We start from the raw sequence: 24,114 nt of genomic DNA, 5'->3' as shown, positions 1-24,114 counted from the left end.
CTCTCTCTCTCTCTCAAATCAAATTTAATTGAAAAGTATTCAAAAAGTAATATATATATATATATATATTTTTTTTTTATTTTTATTTTTTTTTTCTTATATTAATTTCTTTAGTACATTGATAGTGCTGACTACACCACACCGTTTCTCATGTGGCCGCTTCTCTCTCTCTCTCTCTCTCTCTCTCTCTCTCTCTCTCTATATATATATATATATATATATGCATTCTACCACATGGTCATAGTCTGAGCTCTTTTACCCCCCATGACTCCCACGTGTTACAGCCCCCTCTTGCTCTGAACTTACATAGCCCTCCTCTAAAGCTCCTCAAACCTCCTTCATGCATTCCTCCTTTCTAAATGTACATATAAGATATATATAAATATAAGAGATATATGTATATAATATCAATATAAATATAAATCTTTGTGTGTATGTTTATTTATCTATAATATAAAAATGTATAACTATGCCACGTCAGTAGTCGATCCCTCCTTCCTGCCAATCATTCAATTTCAAGTACATCCAATGACTAGATGGTACTGACTACACCACAATGTTTCCCACATGGTCGCTTCTTTATGTGTGTGTGTGCGCGTGTGCGTGCACGCGCACGTGTGCGCACATGTCAATGACCTTGCGAGTTGCATTTACTTCCATCTCTCTCTCTCTCTCTCTCTCTCTCTCTCTCTCTATGTCTTTCTATTTGTGTGTGTGTGTGTGTGTGTGTATGTGTGCGTGTCTATGTGCCACCCATCATTTGGAGCTTTTCTAACGTACGTGGATCAACTACACCATTGATGAGACTTAGAGAAATTCAAGGAGAGAAAGGATCACCTATATAATTCTTTTACAATGCCTTAGTGAACCTAGAGAGCTTTTCTAGCACACATGGATAAGATACCCCATTGGTGAGAGTTTGAGGAATTCAAGGAAAGAAATGGGTGCATCAACAATTCCTTTACTAATATGCTATATTTAACTTGTGGAGGACAACTCTCAACACTACCCGGTTCTCCTTCCCACAACTCCATAGCCTCCGAACATACTCTAAGGCCCAGCAGCCAATGGGGCAATGATCGGCTGGAATCTGAAGTTAGTTATGATCAGTAGGAGTCCCAACAATGCGAGTCCCCACCATCCGAAGGGGATCCCAGCATGACTTGGGACCTTAGCATGATGAGGGATCCTAGCAAGATCAGGGGTCCTTTTAGTCCTTCCACACAACTAACCGTGGAAGTAGAGAGGTCGTCCAAGAGGTTCAAAAGAGTCCCAACAATTGTGATCGATTGCAAACCACTCTCAGGCCCCTCCCTTCTCCATGGGGTCCTGGCATGAAACATGTGCATATTAATCATTTGATTAATTTAATTGAGGCAATAGCTTTAATTGAAGAAAAAGTAAAAAATGCAATTAAGCTAAGTCATTAGGTTAAAAACATTTTAAAATAGGGTTGAGGGCAAGGAAAAGAAAGGGGGGTTATTCAAAAAATGAGAAGAGATACCCCTATATTAGTAAAGAAAATCTCAGTGAATGAAAAAAATTTTAAAAGATAATACACAAAGAAAATCTAAACATGAACTAAAGTCGAAAAGAAACATCATCTAATTAGAATATTCAAGGTGTTCCTATCAATATGTTCATACGAGTCTTCTAGAGAGAGAGAGAGAGAGAGAAAGAGAGAGAGAGAGAGAGAGAGAGAGTGTGTGTGTGTGTGGTTGGTACCATCATAGTGCAAGTGTGAAAAATGGATGTGTGTGTGTGTGTGTGTGTGTGTGTGTGTGTGAGAGAGAGAGAGAGAGAGAGAGAGACAAATATTTAAGCTAATTAATGTGTGTGTGTGTGTGTGTGTGTGTGTTACCTACTACTACTTCAATGAATCTAGATCTTCACTAATCCACATTCTTAGTCAAAGCTTTGAAAAGCCCTGGCAGCCATTGCTTAATCAAGACTATGTTTCCAAATAATTTAATGCCTAAGGGTGCTGCAAAGGGAATCACCAAGTAAAGAGAAAACCATTTGATTACTCTAGCTGCTTTTTAAATCAAGAATCCAACAGAATAGTTTCTAGTCAATTTCTCCAATGGTGAAAACCATAAAATAATTTCTAAATTCAAGGTAGTTCACTTTCCATTTGTCATTGCAAACGGATATACCTATTTATGTGTGCACAATAGGGTCACGACTACTAAATCTCTTATCAAAAGTCCCCCAAGTGTATTCTTCAAGGTTGCCAACATCCTTTATCTCAATATCATGCCCAAGACTCTACTTGCAAATCCAAAAGAGAGGTGTGCTAACTCACCTGGCACCATCACAACACAATGAATGCTAGAAAATTTCATTCATGCTATGGAAGCTAGGCTTCAATGCCAGCACACAATTGTTATCCATGTCACTCTATCTAGATTAGCATCAATAAAATCTTGGCATCTTCATATTCCAAAGATAATTAAAGGTTGGCAAATGTAAATAATCAATGTCAATCTCAATTTCAAGAAAAGAGAAGAAATAGTACTTGTACCAAAGCACTTGTTACCATACTCCAAAAATAGTAAGCAAGCACCTTAGGAGAAATTCCTATGCCTCATAAAAGTTATAGATCCTTAAAGGGCCTAAAATTCATTACTTATCATGAAATCCTTGAGGGGCCTCTATTTCGTCACATATACTAAGAAATCCAAAAAAGAATATCGTTGATTCCTCAAAGAAAATCCAAGTAATATTCAGGAATCCCAAGTAAATCATATGTCACAAACATGCATTTCAAGGCATTTTCCTGGTTGTAGCAAAAACAAAAATTTGGCTATTTTGACAGCATCAAAGATTTTGTTATAAATGTCGGGCGGGTTTGCTTTCAAAAGAAAAGTTTTAGTTAGTTCATAGATCTACCACTTCTCAATTGGACTCATGCTACAAATCCTCAAAGATGGAGAGATAATCAAGTTGCAAACTAGCTATCCAATCAGGTTGCGAACTAGCTATCCAAAAATTTTTGCAATTTCAAGGCATTTTCATGGCTATTGCAAAAACAACTTTTGTCTATTTTAATAGCACCATAACTTTGGTTATAAATTTCGGACGAGTTTGCTTCCAAAAGAAAAGCTGTATCTTATTCATAAATCTACAACTTCTCATTTGGAATCATATAGCAAATCCTCAAATATTGAGAGATAATCAGGTTGGGAACTAGTTGTCAAAAATTTTTGCATTTCAAGGCATTTTATTGGCTGTACTATGACATGAAGTTGGGGGTAATAAACTTCACGCACCTCTTCACTTCCTACTACTTTTGAATTGAGTGACAAAGATATTTATCATTGAGAAAAGGACATTAAAAAGAAGCTTTTATGCCAAGATACCACACCATACTTTCCTCCCTTAGATGAGAATGAAGATGGTAACATCCCAAGTGATGTTATACTCAAGCATAGGGAGAAGGAAAGGATCAGTAGAGGCCATAATCTCGGCAAGCCAGTCTACACCAAAGAGAAGCGCGATTCGTTGTTGAAGGAAGATCTTACGGCACAACATGACATGAACCAATATATATTAAGGACTTTAAAGGGGTTGATTGGGTTGGATGGGTAAGTTCTAAGGAAACATTGCACCTCCTTCATAGATACCTTTACACTTAGCTCAAAACACTCTACAAACTGTCATTAGACATAGAGGCCTATAACTTCTAGTAGAGACATGATACCAAAGATTCAAACACATATAGAGATGCGCCTTGATATGGGCTTCATGTTGATATACATTTCATAAGAAACAAAGAAGTGGCCAAAAAGTTATGGACAGTTTACTAGACGGGGATAAAAACTATCATGAAAACAGGTTGTCAAACATAGAGACTCATAACTTTTTGTTGTAGTATTTGATTCAAGATCTGATAAATCGAAGACATGTGCCTTGAAGAGAGCTTAGCGCTAATATAAGTTTTATCAAAATCAGACTAACAAGTGGAAAGTTATGAGCAAAACACTAATAGGGGGTCAAACTGTCATGAAAACTGCCCTCCACCCATGCTAATATCGCCTGAGCAGGATGCTCCCTCAAGACTCCACCTTCATCAACGATCCACCACTCATAGATTTTGCCTAGAATAGACTAAGTAACTCCCTTCGTGGCTCGTGAAATGAATGGACCATGTGTGTGCAATGAGCGACCGAATAGAAAGAACTTTTAAGGCTTTGAAACAAAGAAAAGGGAAGAGAGACTCAAGAGAGGGAATACGAAGTAATCTTCATTGTCAATAGAGTGAGGCTCTACTCCAATGCAACTCAAAATCTACAAACACAAGGGAGAAGAAGAGGTTTCATGCATAGAAGAGGGAGAGGAAGCTCCAAGACTACTCATAGAGAGAGAATGAACTAGAGAGAGATGGACTCAAGAGTCTACGTAAGAGAATATCTACAAGAGGGAGAGAAGGCTCATGGAAGAGGCTTGAGGAGACTAGAGCTATAGCAACATGAGGCCTACTGGTGGAAGAGATGATGAACAAGGGAGAGAAAGGCTCCTTTTATAGAGATTTTGTCACCCTCCTTCACCCATTTACAATTGCTGCCTGTAGATTCTTTTCCCCATCAATCACAGTAGCCCGTATGTCACCATCCATGTCCTTTTTGGCTACTCTTGCCATGTGTTTCATTAAAAGATGCTCAAGACTCTTAAAATATTGAGAAATTCAAGATTCTCCCCACATGGAGCCCATAGGGACCCTCTCTTTTTCATATGTCCCCATCCTCCTTATTCCACATGGGAATTCTAGAAGGATTCCTCTTAACTCCACACTCCTCCACATGCCTTCCACATGCTTGGCATGTGGCCTCTCTTATATTATTGGAATACATGGACATGAGCCCACCTCTTTATATGACTCAATATTCCTATTTTCTAAAAACCCCATAACATCCCATACACAAATAACTCTCACCCCATACCAAGGTATTTATAATTCATACCTATGGTATTTACAATGATCATTCCACTCATCCTCTCAATCCCATACAATATCTTAGAAAATAGAAATAAATAAGAGTCGTTAGGCTATCACTTGATACTCAAACTCTTATTAAACATAGAAGAAAACAATACCAATGCCATATAAAAAATATGAATTTTTGGTGTCACATATTTCCCCCCCTAGCAGATCCTCTCTAGTGACACAGAGAGTCTGCTGGCCCTCAAGGTGGTCGAGCATAGAAGAATTTAAAGCGATACTCATTGGTGTGTCTGGGTATTACCATGCCGTCAACATCCTCAAGCTGATAGGTTCCATTCGTGAACTTCTTTTTGAATCGATATGGTCCCTTCCATTGGCTAATAAACTTTTTGTCTAGCCGCTTGTTCAGACGGTTATCAAATCTCATGACCAAATCTCCTTCTGCAATATCTTTCTTCTTTCGTAATTTGGTGTCAAAACGAACCTTGCGCCTTTTTTAAGAAGCTTCCAAGTTTTGTAGGGACTGTAATCTGCATTCATCCAAGGCTTCTAGCTGTACCAAGTGTTGAGCATAGGCATCCTCCTGTCCTTTTCTTGCAATAACAATGTGAAGACAATGTATCTCCAATTCAATGGGTAAAATGGCTTCCATTCCATACACTTGTTGGAATGGTGTAAACCCAATAGCTAGCTTGTGTGTGGTTTTGTAAGCCCATAAAACTTTTGCCAAGTGCCTATCCCAATGCCTTTTCTTATTGTCTACAAACTTTCCCATTGAATTGCATAATAGTCCATTTGTTTTCTTAGCCAAGCCATTACATTGAGGATAGTATGGTGTGGACATGCTATGATTTATCTTTAGCTTATGCACCACATCTTCAATTAGTTTATTTCTAAAAGAGGTTCCTCCATCAGTGAGAATTTCCAAAGGACAACCAAAGCGTGAACAAATCTTATCAAAGAGAAATTTTGCAACTGTGCTTGCCTTGCTATTGACTGTGGCCTTGGCCTCTGCTAATCTGTGGCCACCAATAAATAATGCTTGCCCTAAGATGAGCAAGGGAGTGGTCCCACAAAGTCCAACCCTCACCTCTCAAATGGTCCATATGCTGGAATAGGCTTCAAGGGCCCAGGAATCAACTGTCGCCTTTCAAACTTTTGGCATACTTTACGACTTCGATACCATTCATATACATCCTTACGAAGGCGTGGCCAAAAGTAACCTGCATTAAGAATTCTCCTTGCTGTGCTCGCTGAAGCAAAATGACTGAAGCATTCATGAGACATTTCTAGGATTCTTCTAGTCTCCATGGGATGGACCACTCAACGAAGCACCTTGTCTTTTCCCAATTTATAAAGAATGTCATCAACAATAGTATAGGGACAAGCCTTCCTTACCAATCTCTACTTCTGTTGTGGAGTTAACCCTTGAGGAAACATGCCTTCTTCCACATATTGTTGAACATCTTGTAGTTCTAGCCATCTAGTGTCTACCAAAGAAACCACCCCTCGGTCTTGTACTACAATGGCTTGAGTAGCGAACTCATCTACCCTTTGATTTTATTTTTTGTTTATATGAATAAACTTGCAAAAATCAAATTGACTACATAGTGCCATAGCCTTTTGATTAAGCTCCTTCAAATGAGGACTTCTTGTCTTGTAATACCCTTGCATTTGCTTTATAAAATAAGCTGAGAATCTCCTCTTACTTCCAATTCTTTAACTTGACTTTGAAGACAACCCTCCAAACTAAGAATCAAAGCATTATACTCAGTTGCATTATTAGTTGTGATACCTGGAAGCTCTTGTCCTCTTGCCCACACCTCTTGACCTTCAAAATTCATCAAGACTATCCCCCTTGGCTCCTTGTTGGCATGAAGGACTAAAAGCCCCATCAAAATACAAAACAAGAGTTGTTGGTGTATCCCTTTCATCTTTAATATTCTCCTTATATTTCTTTTCTTCTCCTAGATCCTCCCGTCCTATGAGCAAATCTGCCATAGTGGACCTAGTGTATTTTCAGTGACAAAAGAGAAAGAGAACTCTTGAAGCTCTAACAACCATTTTGCAAATCTCCCCCCACGATTAGGCTTGCGAACTAGATATGCTAATACAGACTGAGAGGTAAGGAAGAAAAATGGTCGAGGTAATAAATAGGAGCGAAACTTTCTGACTAAAAACACCAAAGAGAGAGCTTGCTGCTCCATTTCTTCATACCTTGTTTCCACCTCTGTAAGCTATCGGTTGGCATAATAGATGGGTTGCATTCTACCTGCCTCTCCTTTTTGTAGCAATACAGCACCAATTGAATGCAAACATACACTTGGATTTACATAAAATTCTTGAGACCAATCAGAGGGCTTTAATATTGGGCTTTTCCTCATGGCCCCCTTAAGTTGCTGAAAAGACTTTTGTTGCTCCACACCCCATTGGAAAGAAACTCCTTTTCTTGTCAACAAGTTCATGGGATGCACTATCTCTGTGAAATCACCACAAAAGCGTTGATAATACTTGATCTTTCCTAGAACATTGTGAACACCAATGACACTCTCAGGACTTGGCAATGCCATGATTGCTTGAACCTTGTCAGGATCCATTTGCATGCCTTCTTTAGGCACAATATGCCCCAACAAGACTACTTTTGTTTGAGCCAAATGACACTTGCTAGGACATGGACACCCTTTTGCTTCATCAATCCTAGCTAAGGCCATCTTTAACTTCTCCATGTGATCTATGTGCCCATAATAAATGCAAAAATCATCCAAAAACACCCTTATGAACTTTCCCAAGTAAGGCTCGAGCACTTGACTCATGAACCTTTGAAATGTAATTGGTGCATTGGTCAACCCAAAAGGCATCACTCTGTAAGCAAAAACTCCCCAAGGTGTGACAAATAATGTTTTCTTTTGATCTTCCTCCTGAATACGAATTTGAAAGTACCTAGAATACCCATCACATATAGAATACATCTCATTCCCTTCTACTTGGTCTAGTATTTCATCTTGGAATGGCAAAGGAAAATGATCCCTCTTAGTGCATGCATTCAAAGGACGAAAGTCCACACAAACCCGCCACTTATTTCCTTTCTTTGGTGTGACAACTATAGGAGATATCCATTCTGAATCATCAACAGGAAAGATGAGTCCCACCTCAAGTAGTTGTGTTACCTCTTTCTTTAGTGCCTCAGCTTGGATCACCCCCAATCGCCTTAAGCATTGCACAACTGGCTTGCTTTCTGGCTTCAACTCAATCTTGTGCTCCACAAGAGAGACTGGTCGAACCTGTGAATAGCTTGTTGCAAAGAGACATGGAAAATCATCTAACATATCCAAGTACTGGAGCTTCTCACTACCTGATAGAGAATCACCAAGAAGCTCTTCATTACATTGGTGTCGTTTAGTGTGCTCCACATCCTCCACATGAAGTGTCTCTATAGGATCTTCTTGTACCACCACCTTGTTCCCTCCTGACTCATCTCAATCAGCACACCAAGACAAAGACCAAAGGCCACTCCTTCCACCTCAGCCTCTGAGCTGGACTCCTCTGAGCTACACCCTGTCTCTTCTTCTTCATCGGTTAACTTGAACTCTCTAATGTTGAAGACTCCTCCTTGACAACTTCCTTTTTGCGGCTTCTAATGTTGTAGTGCAGCTTCTTATCATTTCCCCGCAAAATCAATTCTCCAGTATCCCACTTTTGAACAGCCTTCACCTTGCGTAGCCAAGGCCTTCCCAAAATCAATGGATAGGCACGTGCATCTAGCTTGGTAGGGATCACCTGAAAAGTAGTCGGCACAGAAATTCCACATACATCCACTTCTAGATTCTTCACAACTCCCAAGGTCTTAACCCTAATGTTGTCAACCAATTTGATGCGATAAGGAGAGGTAGTACTAGAGTATTTTAAATTAGCATCTATCATGGTCTTCTCACTCATGACATTAATCGATACACCTCCATCAATGTAAACATTAGAAATCACTTGACCATGAATGATCACATCAACCATAGACACATCATCACCAACATCTATATCTACCTTTTTAACAACAAGAATGGCACTTTTCTTCTTGATACTCTTGTGCTTGTTAGCTTTCCCCATTCCTTCCGTAGTTTTGGAGACAAAGCAAGTAATTGACCAAAGGTGAAATGAGCTTCCTTTTCTTTAAGATCAGACAACAAGTCATAGCTTCCAATACCTTGTCCTAAAGGAATGTCTGACTAGCTAATTCTCCTTTTAGATGCCTTCTTTTTCTTACTACGGTGTTCCTCTTCTTGATCTTCCTCATCTACTTCTTCCTTGCTTTCTTCTTCTTTTTTTGCTTTACCACGCCCCAGTTTAGCCATCATTACCTCTCTTTCCGCATCCCTTGAAGAACCTTCTAACAAGGATGCTTGTTTTTCTTCTTTCTTTCTCAATCTAGGACACTCAGGGTGATAGTGACCTTTTTCATTACATTCATAGCAACTGATCCCACTCTCATCTCAAGGCCTATCCTCACTCTTTGGTGCTTTAGGTTGTCATGCATTGACCAAATGCAATTTTAAATCAGTAAACTCTGCCATCAATTGGGAGATATTATGATCTAACTCAAAGGACTTTGGTACCTGAGGAGTTCCCATTACCTCCACCTTAGAAGTTGAAGCTGTTGAAGGCGCAAAAGAGGATTCGATCTTTAGACAAGCTTCTTTCTTGGTCGTAATGCGAAGTGCCTCCACGTATGTTGTTGGATCTTTACTCATTACTTTTGAGCGAAGATGAGGCTCCAAAGCCATAACAAATTTGCTCATCTTTAAGTACTTCATCCCTACGAGACTTTGAGGGGCCGATGATGCAGATGCCATAGCTCGCAAAGCTGCCCTTTCATACTTTGTCCATAAAGTTTCATATGGGATTGCCAATGCAGAGACTATCTCACCCTCTCCTTGATAGAACCGGTCCAACTGCAACATTAAAGCATTTGGCGACTCCACTACCCCAAATCTCTGCTTCATTACAGCCACCACTTGGTCCTAGTCCTCCTTGGTAGAGTCTGCCAAGGCCTCATGGCAACTCAAGGCTACACCTTCAAGAAAATCAAACAAAATCTCCACCCAATCCTTCATGATTGTCCAGAAAGCTAGCGTCCTCGAACAAAATCCCGAAGATAAGACTCTGGGTCTTCCCCTTGGGTCCCTCGAAACACGAATCTTCATCATGATGAAACACAAAAAGGAAACACCAAGATCCAAATAATATCCCAAACAAGATCCCAAAGAGCCTTAGTATACCAAGACCAACTTATTATGCATAACCACTTGTTGAAAACTCTCCACAATGTGATCCTCAACAAAATCTTCAAAAATAAGTGACCAACCAACACCATGAAAACACTATGTATACATGCATTCAAAAATCACCCTTCTCACAATTGGAAGTGCACATAACAGCTTCAAGATATTGTACTCTTCATCATTTGCATAGCAAAAGAAGTTGAAAGCATTGAGAATCAACACTCCATTGTTATATTCAAAAACTACCCAAAGACTCAACTCTTCTTCACACCAAGCTGCCAGTGCATGAAACAATCCCCAATCTATCATTGTGCCTGCTACCGGCATTGTCGATTCACCAACATATTCAAGAGTGCAAACATAAAGGATATGATCCTGATGACCGTGCGAATAGCTTGAACATCACCTTCACAATCTTTTAGTTCTCTTAAATGGGGGCCGTGATCTCTTCTAACGGGGTTCTTCCAGGCATCTTCTTTATCATATCAGAAAACATGCCTATACTAGGCATAACATGCAATCAAGTACACCCGAGTCCATTTAGTAAGGTGGGATGAATCCAATACCAAACGTACCCGGCATCTCCACCAAAAGATGTGACATGAAGTTGGGGGTAATAAACTTCACGCACCTCTTCACTTCCTACTACTTTTGAACTGAGTGACAAAGATATTTATCATTGAGAAAGGGACATTAAAAAGAAGCTTATATGCCAAGATACCACACCATACTTTCCTCCCTTAGATGAGAATGAAGATGGTAACACCCCAAGTGATGTTGTACTCAAGCATAGGGAGAAGGAAAGGATCAGTAGAGGCCATAATCTCAGCAAGCCGGTTTGTGCCAAAGAGAAGAGCGATTCATTGTTGAAAGAAGATCTTACAGCTCAACATGACATGAACCGATATATATCGAGGAGTTTGAAGGGGGTGATTAGGTCAGATGGGTAGGTTCCGAGAAAACATTGCACCTCCTTCATAGATACCTTTACACTTAGCTCAAAACACTCTACAAACTGTCATTAGACACAGAGGCCTATAACTTCCAGTAGAGACATGATACCAAAGATTCAAACACATATAAAGATGCACCTTGAGATAGGCTTCACGTTGATATACATTTTGTAAGAAACAAAGAAGCGGCCAGAAAGCTATGGGCGATTTACTAGACAGGGGTAAAAATTATCATGAAAACAGACTGTCAAAGACAGAGACTCATAACTTTTTACTGTAGTATCTAATAACAAAGAGACATGCACGTTGAAGAGAACTTGGCGTTGATATAAGTTTCATCAAAATTGGACTAACGAGTAAAAAGTTATGAGCAAAACACTAATAGGGGGTCAAACTATCATGAAAACTACTCTCCACCCATGCTAATTTTGCCTGAGGAGGATGCTCCCTCAAGACTCCACCTTCATCAACGATCCACCACTCATAGATTTTGCCTTGAATAGAGTAAGTAACTCCCTTGGTGGCTCACGAAATGGATGGACCATGTGTGTGCAATGAGCGGCCGAATAGAAAGAACTTTTAAGGCTTTGAAACAAAGAAAAGGGAAGAGAGACTCAAGAGAGGGAATACGAAGTGATCTTAATTGTCAATAGAGTGAGGCTCCACTCCAATGCAACTCAAAATCTATAAACACAAGGGAGAAGAAGAGGTTTCATACATACAAGAGGGAGTGGAAGCTCCAATACTACTCATAGAGAGAGATAGACTCAAGAGTCTACATAAGAGAATATCTACAAGAGGGAGAGAAGGCTCATGGAAGAGGCTTGAGGAGACTAGAGCTATAGCAACATGAGGCCTAATGGTGGAAGAGATGATGAACAAGGGAGAGGAGGGCTCCTTTTATAGAGATTTTATCACCCTCCTTCACCCATTTACAATTGCTGCCTGTAGATTCTTTTCCTCATCAATCACATAAGCCCGTATGTCACCATCCATGTCCTTTTTGGCTACTCTTGCCATGTGTCCCATCAAAAGATACTCAAGACTCTTAAAATATTGAGAAAGTCAAGAGTCTCCCCACATGGAGCCCATAGGGACCCTCTCTTTTCCCTATGTCCCTTGGCCAGAAAACCTTTTTTTCTTGCTACTGCTTAATACTTATTAGAAGTCCATTCATTTTAGATGATATGATGAAATTTTTGTTCATTTTATTTTTACAATCTTATTTTCTTTTTTAATATGTGGAAATATTATTGTCTGAGGATGTGGAATACCCCCTTAACTAATCTTTGTTTCCTTTAAAATTAGTTTTCTTTATTAAAGACATGGACTAACCCCCCTTTGGAGCATTTTTTTCTAGCTTAGATTTCTCCATTCAGGAAATCTATGTACAATTTATCTAATAGACCTTGTTGGGCTAGTCGTCAAAGCTTATCTAATAGACCTTGCACTGGCCTAGTATGAGTACATGATACACAGATGCCCATCATCTTCAAAATGTGGTATGACATTGTACACATGTCTTGGTCAACAAATAATGGTGGGGGGTCCACGCCATAACATTCCAGTGCCACGTGGTGATATTTTTAACAGAAAGCTTGCTCATTGGTGGGACTATTCCTCTTTTCAAGTGGATAATGCTTTGTAGTGCTCATCATACCCCCATCACAAATGCCCAAGTGCACCTCTAAGGTTGACTCAGAGACATGTAAAAAAATGTCGTGGATAATGCTTTGTAGTGCTCATCGGTGTCATCATACCCCCATCACAAATGCCCAAGTACATCTCTAAGGTTGACTCAGAGACATGTTAAAAAATGTTTTGTGCATGCAATACATTGTGTTGGTGCATGTAGTGGATAGTGTACATAAGTGCACTTAAAATATCCAAACCATGCTCTTGAAAATGCGGAGCTCTAGTGGGAATTTTTGCATCATCTCAGCATCCTCCCAGAGGTGGTCTCTTATTGTCATGCTCGATATACGTCAACCATCTATCTAGATGATTTTCATTCAATATTACAATAAAATCATTGATTTCCTTTCGTGAAGGTGACCAATATCTCAGATGATGCTCGGATATTGGACTTCTCTCAAGCATGTGGCTTCCTTTAAATCTTTTGCTCGGAACTCCTTGGGTGTCTTTCCATGCTTTAATACCTTGCAAGCATAAATATTTTTAGAGTCAAATGGGGGATGCAGATATTGCAGTATGAGCTGAAGCCGATTTTGCATGATGAGTAGGCTGTGATTGCGTTGTGCCTTCATTGAGTTGAACACTTGGAGCTCTAATGGGAATTTTTGCATCATCTCCGAATCCTATGGAAGCGGAAGTGAGGATGCATCCGGATAGTATGCAAGGTGAATTGATTAGCAATTTAAGAATTCATGTGCCAAATGGAGCTCTCTCTCTCTCTCTCTCTCTATATATATATATATATATATATATATATGGGATGACAAAGATGAGGTCCTAAACTGCCCTTGGGGCTTGAACTCAAAACTTGCCCAAACTCATCCTTGAATTTTACCACTTGGTATATACTTTTCTAGCATGGTGTCTTTTAGACTTACTTCTATCTATCTATATCTATATTTATCTATCTATATTTAGACTTACTTCTATATATCTAAGAGCCATGGGTTAAGAATTAGCCAAAATATTAAAAGCCAATCCAAGTATGCAAGGTGAATTGATTAGCAATTTAAGAATTCATGTGCCAAAAGGAGCTCTCTCTCTCTCTCTCTATATATATATATATATCTATCTAATATATATATATATATATATATATATGTATATACATTACATATACATATATATATACATATATACATATACATATATACATATATATACATATACATATATATATACATATACACATATACATATACATACATATATATATATATATATATATATATACACATTTATCCTTGTTTGGGATTTATTGATTGGGATAACTGAAACAAGCACGTTGGTTGTTTGGGATTTACTAAAGGTTATATTTTGTGGGGATTGCAGGTAATCCCAAACCAACAAAAATACATTTCATTGTCAGTGCCTACCTCCTTTAGCCTTAACTAGTGTTTAAGCTGACCCAATCACAATTGCACGATGTTTTAACCACTGAGCTGGTTTAGGACAATCACATTAAGTCCAAGCCATCCTGGCTCTGGTGTTTGAGCTGAACCAGCCACGGTTGCATGATATTCCAACCACCGAGCTAGTTTAGGACAATCACATAAGTGGTGTTTGAGTTGACCCAACCATGATTGCATGATGTTCCAACCACTGAGCTGGTTTAGGATAATCACATTAAGTACAAGCCAGCCTGGTTCTGGTGTTTGAGCTGAACTAGCCACACAGTTGCATGATATTCCAACCATTGGGCTAGTTTAGGACAATCACATTAAGTCCAGGCCAGCCTAGTAAACTATCCCAAAGCTCAATTACAATCAACCACTGGGTTGGTTTAGGCAACCACCACTGACCTGCATTGTATCAAGAAATAAAACAAGTAAACTATCCCAAAGCTCAATCACAAGCAACCACCGAGATGGTTTAGGCAACCACTGACCTGCATTGTATCAAGCATGTGTATGATGTTGTGACGCCAAAAATTGATATTTTTAATTTGGCATTGGTAATGTTTTTCTCTATGTTTGATAAGAATTCGAGTATCAAGTGATAGCCTAGCGGCTCTCACTTATTTCTATTTTCTAAGATATTGTATGGGATTGAAAGGATGAGTGGAATGGATCATTGTAAATACCATAGATATGAATTATAAATACCTTGGTATGGGGTGAGAGTTATTTGTGTATGGGATATTATGGGGTTTTTAGAAAATAGGAAGAGTGAGTCATATAAAGAGGTGGGCTCATGTCCATGTGTTCCAATAATATAAGAGAGCCCACATGCCAAGCGTGTGGAAGCCATGTGGAGGAGTGTGGAGTCAAGAGGAATCGTTCGAGAATTTCCATGTGGAATGAGGAGGATGTGGACATATGGAAAAGAGAGGGTCCCTATGGGCTCCATGTGGGGAGACTCTTGACTTTCTCAATATTTAAGAGTCTTGAGCATCTTTTGATGGGACACATGGCAAGAGTAGCAAAAAAGGACATGGATGGTGACATACGGGCTTATGTGATTGATGGGGAAAAGAATCTACAGGCAGCAATTATAAATGGGTGAAGGAGAGTAACAAAATCTCTATAAAAGGAGAATGTACATACATATATATATGTATATACATATACATACATATACATATATATATATATATATATATATATATATATATACATATACATACATATACATATATATATATATGTGTGTGTGTGTATATACATATGTATGTATATCCATATACATACATATATATATATATATCTCTATGTGTGTGTTTGGGGGGGGGGGAGCACTTGCTATATGCATATGTATATATGTATGTATATGCACATATATATACATTTGTGTATTACATATGTGCACACATGCTCACGTGTATGTATGCTATGAGAGAGCTCCCCTAATAAGTTGAATTGTGTTTGTTGAGTACAGAGCAAAGACAACAAATTCAAAAGGATAGAATATATCTACATAGAGCTCCCCTAATAAGTTGAATTGTGTTTGTTGAGTATAGAGCAAAGACGACAAATTCAAAAGGATGCAATAGATCTACATAGAGCTCCCCTAATGCATTTGTTGAGTAAATTGGGTTATATGAAACTTGAATTTTTGTTCATTGACATTTTAAGATCTTACCTTGAGACCGAACGGAGCGGGTCTCTAACCCATCGTAGATGGGTGATGAAACTCGTCTATATTTACCAAGTGCAATGTGACACCGAGAGGGTGGTGCCACGTGGCAATTCTTCCTTGCTCTCTCCTTGCACCTCTTCATTGCTCTCTTCTTGCTAGCAAACTGCACTTGTTTCCCTCCTCTTCATTCTTAAAACTTTCACAGTTCAGCCCTACCAGCCCAGCCCTTGGATCTTGTGCGTTCACCTTCGGCCTGCTCGTCGTGTGTCACGATCTTCTACCTATATTAGCTCCCAGCTACTTTCCTGCGCTGAGAGAAGTGCTCTTACATTGGTGAGCTATCCTTATTTAGAGCATTGATTTGATCCGTAGTAAAATTGAGTCCAATACATTCATCGTATCCATTGCTTGTTGGTGTGATCTTGCCCGTTTCTCCAATTTTCAACAACACAGGAACGAAATGATTGAAGGCAAGGTTAATGCAATGCACCTCAATGATGTCTTCTATTAGAGTAAGACCTTGGCTTAATGAGAGTTTTTAAAGATACTCAATGCCACATGGACTGTCTTAGCCTACTAGAGCAAGCTTCTAGAGCTGGCATGGATCTTGTAAATGATTTCACATCGGAATGTTATACATAAAAACTTGTCAAAGATCTAGCACCTTCAGAGTCTATTATGAAAGCTCTTGGGCAGTACTGAACTCCTCAATGTCTTGGGGTTTTTGGCCCCTCACACCCAAGGCAATAGAGTGCTGATTTGCTGCTGTAGTTCTTATGTTTTTGGTGACTTCCTGTAGAGGCTTTCAAAATTGTTAATTATGCAGGCAACGATTTTCAACTCTCACATCGTAGGCAATGGAGGGCTGCAACCCCTTTATGTACCTTTGTTGTTCCTATCTTTTGGTATCTTCCAATAAAGATTATCGAACTTATAGACTTGTGGGCGACTGCTAGGCTGACTAAAGGTTTATTTCCTCCCTTTTGCCTAGGTTTGCATTTATAATGCTTCAAGATTCTTGATTGCAAACTAAGCCACCGGAAACTGCTGGTCTTCCTGGAGTAAGCCACTTGATGCGTTGAGTGTTGTTTCAAGTATGTATATTAAATTTAGCCCCTGATTGGAGCTAGGACCTCTTTGCTAGCTTAGATGCCTTCTATGATTCCACTGTACCTAAATTTCACATGTGCAAATGTCTTGCAATTATGAAAAGGAGAGAGGTGAGTGTACAAATAGATTTTCCAAAGTAAAGTTATTATTATTTTAGAGTATAAGATGTGGTCCATCTGTTGCTACATCACTGCTATGCGTGGTCTCTACGTTGAGATATCAAGCTGATGTTGAGTGCTATGGTTTATCTGATACCACTACAATATTGACAATTGCAATACGAGCTTCATTTGATGGCTTTTTCTTTTGGAATGGCTATGTGCAGGGCTATTAATGGTTGATGCGCACAAGGCTTTGTGCTGGGCAAAAAGACATCAACGATCCAAAGTGATATGTTAGTACAGTCAATTGAAGTTTATAAATCCCTGTCGACATGCACATTGTGTTAATTTACAAAGTGATGCTATAAGCTATGGTGATTTATTTTTTAACTTGTAAATAGCTATGCTGATCACAGTTGTTACATTGGCTGAATGTCTTTTCCTCCCTTTTCTTGTAATGCAGTTTCATGAAGGTCTAATAAAAATGGAAGAACTGTTAGGCCCTTCCATAGATCCTGTAAGGAATAAAATAGTGCAATATAGTATTTCACTTGGTGCTTTTCTGTTTTGCATACGCATTTTTTATTTCAAGTCCAGAATTTTAAAAGCTGATTGAAATGATGTCACTTGAAGGTTTTCCCAGTTTACTGCTTCAGACAATAAACACAATGCACATTTCGTGATGTGTGATAACCTTGTACTTGTAGTCTCAAGGCAATTTTAAACCTGGTCTATTTGAAATAAAATAAACTTTAGGTCGCCTCTCCTTGGCCACCACCCTTGTTGCCTCTGAGGTGCCCCTTTTTATCTCCCTCTTGTCTTCCTCCACTCCCTTGCCATCATCCTGCCTATCACTTAAAAGTGCCTAAATGATTCTACTAGAATTTAACCAATGGTAGGCTTTATGCTTGATGGTTGAGACCACAAGTTGTTGGGGTTCTAATCCCATTTATAGCTGTTGAAGGCTCTTTTGGGTCAGTATTGTATGTGTCCCTAGAGAGAGGTGTGTTTGGATGCTATTGGGATGGCCTACTAAGTAGAGCTCAGTACAAAGTCACCTTTTGGGCAAGAGCCTAAAGTGGGATGTAGGCTCTCACCATAGTAGATGTTCGGGATGGAATATGTCCAATGCTCATGAGCTTGTGGTTGGGAGTGAGGCTCCTAGATCCTTTCTACTATGCAGCACTTCTCATACTATCCACACCTTGGCGCACTCTCTCTACAATGCCCATGTCAACTTGCAACATCCCCTTGCATGTACATTGAGCTGCACCATCCACATTGGTGCATTGCTTTTGTGCCAACTCTATCCTCTTAGCGTGTGTGATGTCATGCCTACATGTTTATCCCTTTGGACTCATGATGCATCGTTCTTGTGTATCTATTTGACCCCCCTCCACACACACTTTTTTTTGGGTTGAAAGCAATGCTTTATTTATTAGCTAAAAGTTTTAAGTACAAAGATGTGAGTCTCAGTGGAAGACACACACAACTCAGAAAAAGTGATAGGACACCTCCAACTGATTGTAAACGAGCTCTCCAAGATCATGGCAATCTTGGGACAGCAGAGGAAGGGATCTCCTTTAGTAAGCGAAACAAGAGAAATCAGCAGCGTGAGAAATAAGATGATTTCAGGCCACATAGAAGGTTCAGAGAGCCCAAAATCTTGTCCAAGTAAGGAAGGGTGTATAATCTGGTGGTGAAACCATGGAAAATAGCAAGAAGACTCGACCCAATATCTTTGACTGCAAAATTCGATGCATAAACATGTTGCGAGATCGTGAAGGAATTGACAAGTAGAGGGCAAAACCATAGCATGTGGGGAACCATTTTGTGTGTTCGAGAGCATCTTCTACATTTGGGTGATGCAATGTGCCTGCAGGCTAGGAAAACCTCAATTGGCAATGCTCCCACGACACTTCACCAAAGAAAGACCTTTTGCTTAAGAGGAAGAATACTTTTTTAAATATGTAAGAGCACATTACTCCACCACTTTTTAGTCTTGTCTAGATGCCATATGATACGAACAACAGCCACTGAGCCTTTGAAGAGCACACGCTCAAATGATGCGTTTACTTTTGTTTCCCGCATGCTTAATACAGAGCCCACAACTCCTTAGATGCATCTAGTTGCCACATGTCGCAATCCTGTTTAATGCACCATTTATCTCTCTCTTGGAGTACATTTTATTCACTCTGGTTTGGTGCATACATCTAGTCTGTTCCATTCATCCTCACCGATGACCTTGGCATGTAATTCCTTTCGATCCTTTACAATAAAACACAAATAAAAAGTTTGGTCCTCTAAAGGAAAAATACCTACTGACCCTTCCGAGGTCATGTTATCTTGGCTTGATCATAACATTTCTTTCCTCTTTAGGCATCAACGTCCTTGATGATGAAATCTAGGAATGCTTTCCGCATTTGGTACAGGGATTCTTAGATCGCCTCAGATAGAGGTAAACCATGCCATGCAACCAACACTGGCGGAGGTATCTTTTGATTGCACACTTGCATTGTTCCTCGGTCTAGGATTCTTGTTGGTTTTGCCTTGCATTATCTCTTGAAATAGAACAATACCCTTGATTAGTGAGTCACCTGGTGCAAAAAACATTTTAAACGTATTACACGTTTTGAAACATTGGGTGCACCTTACAACCCTATGGTAATTTTAATCTATAAGCCCACCTTGTCTGTTCTTTTTAGAATTAACCACGTTCGACAATATCAGGGTGACAATTTAGCACACTCTACTGCAGTCCATAAGTTGGAGTGTGAAAGAACACTGAGAAAAACATTTTCTCTTTCCTCAAAGTCTCTTTGGAAAATGCGGTTGTTACCTCTCGCAAGTGCTAGCATCTCCCCCACCCGAACAATATATTTCATGGCACTTGGCACTTGCTGAGGTATTCCAACGGTGGTTAGATTTGTTGGTCTATAGCCATTGTTCAACTTGAACAGACTCATTCATGTAAGGGAATGCTTTCTATCATTGTAGGCAAACTCTGACAATGGCAACCACTTGCTCCATTATGTTGCCTCAATGAAACATATGCTCTCAGCATATTCTCTAAAGTTTGGTCGACTTTCTCCATCCAACCATCCATTTCAAGATGATGCCCACTACTCATTCCCAACTCAATCCTTAGTGTCTCAAACATTGCAGTTTGAAAATGACTGGTAAATCTAGCATCCTTATCTGACACTATGGATTTGGGTAGTCCATGTAGACAAAATATATGATTAATAAGCAAACTTGCAACTTGTAGGGCACTAATAGACTCCCCAATCAGAATGAAGTGAGCCATCTTGGTAAGACAATCAACCACTACGAGGATAGAATCATATCCACCTTGTGTTGTAGGCAGATCAACTATAAAATCCATGGAAATACTCTCCCATCTACCTGATTGTATCTCCAAGGGCTGTAGAAGGCCAGGTGGCTTCTCTTGCTTTGCCTTACTTGACACCAGAAACATTGCGTCACATATTCATGAATATGCTTTTTCATCTTTGGCCAAAAGAAATCTCACTTTACGAGATCATGTGTCTTCTTGATACCTGGATATCCCGCACATGGCCTATCATGGCAATACTAAATGACTCTCTTCCTGAGATCATTCTAACTAGTTATAACTACCTTGCCATTACGTTTTAACATACTATCTGCTATGGTATATCTTAAGTTTGGCCTTTTCTTGGTTAAATCACACGAGCCTTAGGCCAAAGGCTTTGGACAAACTCGTCCACTTTCTAAGTTTCCCTAATCTCGGTCATTAGAGTACTCTATAATACCATGAAACTCATATTGTGCATAATGCGTGACAACGCATCAACAACCTTGTTCTCCTTCCCTCTTCGGTAACGAATCTTCATATTAAACTCATGCATGAGCTCTGCTCATCTAGCTTGGTGGCCACTCAAGTCAGGTTGTTTACAAAATACTTCAAGAGTATTGTGGTTCACATCCACGTAAAACTTTGAATTATACAAATAATGCCTCCATGCTTTCAAAGCATGAATAACAATGTACAACTCTAGTTCATGAGTTGGCTAATTTTGGTGAGAGGGAGAAAGCTTCTTGCTTTCAAAGGCTACTGGCCTTTCCTCTTAGGGAAGAACCACCCCTACCACAATGCCACTTGCATCAGTTTCTAGGAAAGATGGTTTCTGAGGATCAACAATTTTTAACACCGGACCAGAGGCCACTGTCTTCTTTATGGCGTTAAAACTCTTTTTTGGATTATGTCCCCACATGAAAGGTATCTTTTTTAAGCTCAGCTCAGTCAAAGGCGACACTATCCTTTGATATGCCTCTTCGATACAATTGGACAAATTCTAAGAATAATCCATATTCTGAGGAATTGGTGGCCACACTAATATTCCTGCAACTTTCTTCGGATCCATTTCCATCCATCACGAGTAATAGTGATTCCCAAATCCTCAAGTTTTACCATGCATAACATGGTTTTATTTCTATTCACATAAAGGATGGCTTTCCTCAAAGTATCGAACACTTTTCTCAAGTGTTCATGATGGTCAACAATACTTTTGCTGTAAACAAGAATATCATCAATAAAATGTACTACGAGCTTCCCGATATATGGGGCGTAGTAAATCATTTATAAGCATGATGAACAATGTAGGAGCATTGGTAAGCTCAAATGGAATTACCCAAAACTCGTAATGTCCAAACTTGCCTCTAGAAGCAGTCTAATATACATCCTTGGCTCTAATCTAGATTTGATGGAAGCCACTCTTAAGATCTATCTTGTTGAAAATTATGGCTTCATGTAATGCGTTTAGCAAATCATCAATCCAAGCCATTGGATACGGATAGTCCTCCAAAAATGATGTATTGATTTTGTATTTGTCATGTGTGGCTCCATGTCCCTCATTAGCCCTGGAGCCAGGAGGGGGATGTACTGTGGGAGCCATATATTAGCTTTGATAGGTCTATTTATCAAGCCTGGCATGTGAGTTCCAGGATTTGATGCATTGGTCTCCTAGACCTCTGAGTTGGTCATGCATCCATGCATGATGAGCCTCTGAGCCATGCTAGGTGAACCCCTGAGTCTATACCATGCTCACTAGCCTTTGAGCCATGCTCACTTGCCTCTGAGTTAGCATGGGAGCCATGTCTAGTTCTATGAGCTTGGAAGAGCCGCGTGCCATGCGTGACCCTCTACATGGGGGCGAGTAGAGCTCGCGGCCCCCCTTTGCGCTTTCATTCGGTGAAGGGTGAGTTCGTCGCCACAGCACACGAGCTGTGGCCGTTGCATACAACAGCCCGCCTTCCGAGGATTAGCAACTCACTAACCAACTCATCCCTTAGGACCCTTGTAGGGCCAAAAAACAAGAAGGCTTAAAAACCAATATGCAAAAAGTGTTATTAGGAAAGCACGTCAAAAACTAAAAACAATTAAAATCAACCTTAAGCAACTAACCCCTATTTTCACATATACTAGCCTCCCTTTTCCATTGATGAATTGATTTTTTAATTTAAGGGAAGATATGGGATTTGCGTGGTACAATAGCTGAAACTGACCATAAAACTCCTCCGCTATGACATTTTGTTTCAATCTGGACCCATCTTGATCTACATTCTAGGGTTTTCATCCATGTTCTCGCTATGGCTGCCTACAAGCTCCACCACATTTCTAAATGTCACCAGTGCATCGCTTCTGAAAAGAAAAAACAGTAAAAGGGACTTGCTGTCACTGCTAGTGCTGCTGCCCCAGATCATGGTCGTGAGGCAACAAACATTGCTCACCATGAGTGGGCTTTCACGATGACATGCCAATACCATCCAGATAAGCATGCTACAGCTTTGTCTGTCTTAGATTCAAGTCAGATTGGTGCTTCAACAGTGGTGCTTCCAAGCACATCACTTCTTGCAGATCACTCTTTCAGACATTGGGGGCTGCTCAACATGGTGGCACAGTAACATGTACCAACAATGCATGATATCCCATGAAAGGGATTGGCTAGGTCGAGGTCACTTCAGTTTCAGGTGATACGGTCACACTCATGGACGTTTTGTTTGTTCCAGGTATCAAGAACCTCATCTCCATTTCAGCCATCTCCTTGAATGGCTCTCGGGTTCTCTTTGATGGTTATCGATGTGCCGTGTATGGCAACCTGTACGATGAAAGCATAATACTTACTGGGTCACTTTCTTCTGGTCTATATCATCTTGATGTATATGACAAACAGCTTGCTATAGAGGCAAATTTGGTGGCTGAATCTGTAATTTCAAATTCCCACTTATGGCATGCGAGGTTGGGTCACCTCAACTACAGAAGCTTGGTTAAAATGCATTCACAGGACATGGTGGTTGCTCTCCCATCCATGCATGCACTGGTTAAACATGTTTGTGAGGGATGCTTGTTGGGCAAAATGCCCCGTTTCTCATTTCCAAAGGATGGGATAGTTGGTGCATGCAAGAAGCTTCACCTTGTGCATAGTGATGTGTGCGGGCTGATGCGGACAGCATCTCTTGGGGGCTACCTTTACTTTTGTACCTTTGTGGATGACTACATCAGATTCACTTGCATATATGGCATGAAGGCCAAATCTGATGTGTTCTCATGCTTCAGACATTGGCTTGCCATGGCTGAAAATGAATCCGAGAACAAGCTCCTTAGTCTTCGCACTGACCAAGGGGAGGGAGTATATGGTCCATGAATTCTCTGATTTTTTGGCAGCTTGGGGTATTATTCATCAATGTATTGTGCCTTATACTCTGCAGCAGAATGGGTTGGGAGAGAGGAAAAATCGGCCAGAGATGGAAATGAGCTGGTGCATGCAGCCAAATAAGCTTTGGTTGGATGCTGTCATGTGCTCCAACTATGTGCTCAATCGGGTACCCACAAAGGCATTGAAGACTATCACACCTTACGAGGCATGGCACGGCCACAAACCTGAAATTTCTCATATGCGGGTGCTCGGGTCATTGGC

The 24,114-nt window shown here is 40.0% G+C and overlaps 1 protein-coding gene across 6 annotated transcripts in view; it reads left to right on the top strand.

Moving 5' to 3' along the window:
• The first annotated feature begins 15,977 nt into the window (after nt 1-15,977).
• LOC147900082 (centromere protein X) overlaps nt 15,978-24,114 on the top strand; it is a 39,122-nt gene continuing 30,985 nt past the window's right edge. For 5 of the 6 annotated variants that reach the window (XM_087377425.1, XM_087377423.1, XM_087377426.1 and 2 more), the window contains exons 1-3: nt 15,978-16,277; nt 17,380-17,448; nt 17,619-17,672. In XM_087377425.1, the coding sequence (XP_087233551.1) occupies nt 17,640-17,672 (33 nt within the window). In that variant the 5' untranslated portion in view covers nt 15,978-16,277; nt 17,380-17,448; nt 17,619-17,639. Of the gene's footprint in view, nt 16,278-16,770; nt 16,912-17,379; nt 17,449-17,618; nt 17,673-24,114 lie in introns of all 6 variants that reach the window. The other variant, XM_087377422.1, reaches the window with a different exon arrangement.

This window comes from Dipteris shenzhenensis, chromosome 7 (assembly GCF_047967505.1).
Source record: "Dipteris shenzhenensis isolate YYH24624 ecotype China chromosome 7, Dip_SZ_1.0, whole genome shotgun sequence".
Lineage (NCBI taxonomy): Eukaryota > Viridiplantae > Streptophyta > Polypodiopsida > Gleicheniales > Dipteridaceae > Dipteris > Dipteris shenzhenensis.
Note: the sequence above shows the minus strand (reverse complement) of the source record. Positions and strands in the feature narration are given on the sequence as shown.